General features: G+C 36.5%; 1 protein-coding gene and 1 long non-coding RNA gene across 2 annotated transcripts; one reads left to right on the top strand and one right to left on the bottom strand.

Annotated features, from left to right (window-relative positions):
• Positions 1-281: 281 nt before the first annotated feature.
• Positions 282-1,697, top strand: LOC133845569 (uncharacterized). Its single transcript, XR_009894793.1, has 3 exons — positions 282-389; positions 960-1,370; positions 1,428-1,697. It is a non-coding gene; the product is annotated as an uncharacterized LOC133845569 (long non-coding RNA).
• A 204-nt stretch (positions 1,698-1,901) lies between these two features.
• On the bottom strand, positions 1,902-2,652 carry LOC133844849 (uncharacterized). The gene has a single exon (XM_062279114.1). It carries the CDS (start codon positions 2,545-2,547, stop codon positions 2,029-2,031), a length of 519 nt encoding a protein of 172 aa, XP_062135098.1. The 5' UTR covers positions 2,548-2,652; the 3' UTR covers positions 1,902-2,028.
• Positions 2,653-3,780: the final 1,128 nt, after the last annotated feature.

The following is a 3,780-nucleotide window of genomic DNA, read 5'->3' as shown; positions in this document are numbered from 1 at the left end:
TATAAATTCCTTCAAACAAAAATCTTTAAACCAAAATTAATCGTTGCTAAAATTAGTCTTGACATTATATACAGTAATGATACTCATCTTCACATAATATCAAAATAATTTCCCAACTTTCATTTTCTATTGTCGTTTAATTTACCAATATGTTACACTGACTTTCTTCTACAAATTATGAATTTAACAATGAAATTATTGCTAAACGCGTTTGGCAAGACAAACTAAGTAGAAAGAATGAATAACTTTCGGCAGTGTTTAAGTTGCTTATGGAAACTCAGTTGCAGTTTCGTTAAATTGTAAGCTTCGTGTTAATCCAGTTTCCAGAAACAGTCGAAGTAATCTAGCTGAGAGGCGACAAAGTTGCACGCTGCCAGGTGCCTGATTATGTAAATTGACAACAGCTGCAAAACAGTTGTGACGATGTTGTTGTTGTTGTTGTTGTTGTTATTGTTGTTGCTGCTTATGCTCGTATTGCATTTTGCTGCTGTTGTCTTGGCCATCGTCTTCTTTTTTTTTTGTTTGGTTTGTTGTTGGCAAGTTTGGCAATGTTAATTACCTACATTAGGCAACCTGCACAGAGTTGACACTCAATTAGCAAAACTGTAAGCGGCAACTCTGCTATCCTTGAGCTCGTTATAATAGTTAGTTGTTGTTCTTGTAGTTGTTGCTTTGTTCTATTATTCAGGCAACGCTTTGACCTATTGGCATTGCTGCAACTGCGAGAAACGTAGTAAATTACAGAGCGCTTAAATGCGCTGTTTTGCGAATTAAACCAAAGCTAAATAAGCCAACTGTCCAGGCGAGAAGGGAGAAGATTTTGGGCCCCAAAAACGGAAGCTGTAGTTGAGCAGCGTGGCGACAACGGAAGTTTGGGCAGAAGCAACAACAACAACAACAGCAGCATAAACAGCAGCAACACAAAAACGGGCAAAGTTTGTCAAACGGAATTGTTGCAGACACCCAACAATCCAACAACAACAATACCAATAACAACTGGCGAAAGTGTTGCAAACAGCAATTCAAATCGAGGAAGAGGGAAAAAACGGATGCCGGACGCCATCTTGCAGTTGTGCGCAAACATGGCGGCCATTCGAATGGCTGAGTGCCTGGGCAACGTTTGGCGCAACAATCGCAGCAACTTTTATTTATTGCATAACTAGAGGCGTTTATGCGCTCAAAGTCTGCTGCCAGCAGAAAACAAACAACAACAGTCCTCCCATCCCCCAACATCCAATCCCTCATCCAAAATCCTCTTCCGATTTCTTTTTCCCGTTTACCCAGGCTGGTGGTATAATAATTACATTCGCTATCAGCGTCGACATTCACCATGAAAAAGTGCCTTGCAGCGCCACCTGTTGGGCTCCCAAGTGAGTGCAGTTTTGTTTGTAAGTCCCTTCTCCCTCCTCCCTTCTTCTCTTCTCCAGCAGCAAATCCCTCTTCCCTTTCGCCTAGAACTCGTAAATATGCAAAGCCATAAAACGCAAGTGTCACACGGATTATTCATGAATGGAGCATGCAAATGAAGCTCCACTCGGACCTAAGGTGTGCATATATATATGTTTGTATATGTACGTGTTTGTGGGTGCTGTGGAGTCTTAAGACTGCAAAGCATTAGAAGAAAATGTTGAAACAAGTTGAAAGCTAAAACTTTGCGAATGCACAGAGTTGAAGTTAGCTTTGTACATAGAAGAGATGATTTTAGTCTTAAGCAATGCAAAATCAATGTATGGAAAGAATATGAAAAACAAAACAAAAATGAATAAAACTGCATAATTTATATATAAAGTTAGTTCAGCATTAAGTTTTCTTCGCGTTTTATTAGCTAATGTTTTTGCAATGACAATAAATAATATTTAATAACAAGCAACTGCAAAAATTGTATAAATTCATTCGCTTAGCATTAAGTTTTCTAGTATTTTTTACCTTTTTATTTGCAATGACATTAAATTTGGAAAGTGTTGTTTGTGTGGTCTTCGTCGTCTGATGCAATTTCATAAATTAAAACAAGTAAAATGATTAAAATCCTTAAATTCTTATCTTTGGAGTTTTGCTGTTAACTTTGCCAACAAAATCTTTGTTGACCCTGGCAACACTGGCCAAATAAGACACATAATCCACGTCGCTATCGAGCCCCAAAATTTCACTATACAGTGAACTCATCTTAATGCTGTAACGTGCCAAAGCATCTGGCACTTCGCATTCATTCATCTCCGTCTCATCGGTAAACTTGACCAACACCTTGGCGAATTTACCGTCATTTGGTTGAGCCAGCTGACGCTGCAGTGCCAGCAGATCTTCTTTTACCTTATGCAAAGCATCTAGCTTAGAGTGCACTTCTTCCTTGAGTAGCTGGATCACATCTAGACACTGTTTCTCTTGCCCAGCAAGGAACTCTGTTGCCTTCTCGACACTGCCGTTGAAATTCTTCGAATCTGAGACATATTTGCGAGCATCGGCAATTGGCTTTATATCGGGCAATGCAAGATGAGAGGTTCGATTCTGGTTGGAAATCAATTCCGACATCTCAGTGCTAGATGTAGCCATGCTTTAAATATATAAATATTTAATTTTTAATATTATTCACTGCTTTTATTCAGTTTGTATACAATCGAGTGATAATTTCAACACTGCATGCCAGCTGAAATTCTCAAAGCCTGTTTGATGTATTAAATAATAAATTGATTTTATTACACTTTCCTGGCACACTTTGACATTCAATTTTATAGTATTTATTTACGAGTATATTAAATTTCGATTTGTTTGCTATTTATTTTGATGCACCCAAAAGTATGCTGAGCTTTTTGCACTTGCTTTCTGTAAGCTACATACATGGAAAGTTTATTGGGAAAAATTTCGTAATTCAATTCGAGCAATACATGCAATTGCATTTTTATGAATTAATTGAAATTCTGATAAATATTCATCAAATAATAACAAAATAGTCCAAAACCATTTTTGATTCAAAGAGTTTTGCAAAACGTATACCCTTGGAATGCATTTTAAAGGGGCTTTAACTTTTTCTAAAAAAAAATCCTCAACTCAATTTTCAGCAACTTTCACCTGTTTAAATGAAATAGTTTAGGATCTTATATTTGAAAAAACAACATCGAGTAAGATTGTATTTTTACATGAATGCTTAAAATTTAAGAGAGAAGATAAAGCTCAATCTGACACTCATTATAAACACAACCTAAAGACCAAGATTAAACAGTGCATAGTTTTAATGATAATATTATATTAAACATCGATTCCAATAGAGATGTGATATTATATGATATCCATATTTAGCACAAACTTTAAAACCATTCATTATTTACAACTAAATTAAACAACTAAATATTTTCTCTGCAATAAAAAATATTAATTTTATGTGTTTTCATTTAATGTCAACAAATTGCATCAAATCCCAAAAAACCACTGAGCAAATAGTAGACAAAAACACAGATCTATCTATGTCAGCTATTATCGATTGCATTCCTTTTTGCTATTTTTATACCCGCTACCCATAGGGTAGAAGGGTATTATAACTTTGTGCCGGCAGGAAATGTATGTAACAGGTAGAAGGAGGCATCTCCGACCCTATAAAGTATATATATTCTTGATCAGCGTCAACAGCCGAGACGATATAGCCATGTCCGTCTGTCCGTCCGTCCGTCTGTCCGTCTGTCCGTCTGTCCGTATGAACACCTAGATCTCAGAGACTATAAGAGATAGAGCTATAATTTTTTTTTTCGACAGCATTTGTTATGTTTGCACGCAGATCAAGTTTGTTTCAAA

Source organism: Drosophila sulfurigaster, chromosome 3 (assembly GCF_023558435.1).
Source record: "Drosophila sulfurigaster albostrigata strain 15112-1811.04 chromosome 3, ASM2355843v2, whole genome shotgun sequence".
NCBI lineage: Eukaryota > Metazoa > Arthropoda > Insecta > Diptera > Drosophilidae > Drosophila > Drosophila sulfurigaster.
The sequence above is the reverse complement of the archived record's forward strand: the minus strand, read 5'-3'. Positions and strand labels throughout refer to the sequence as shown.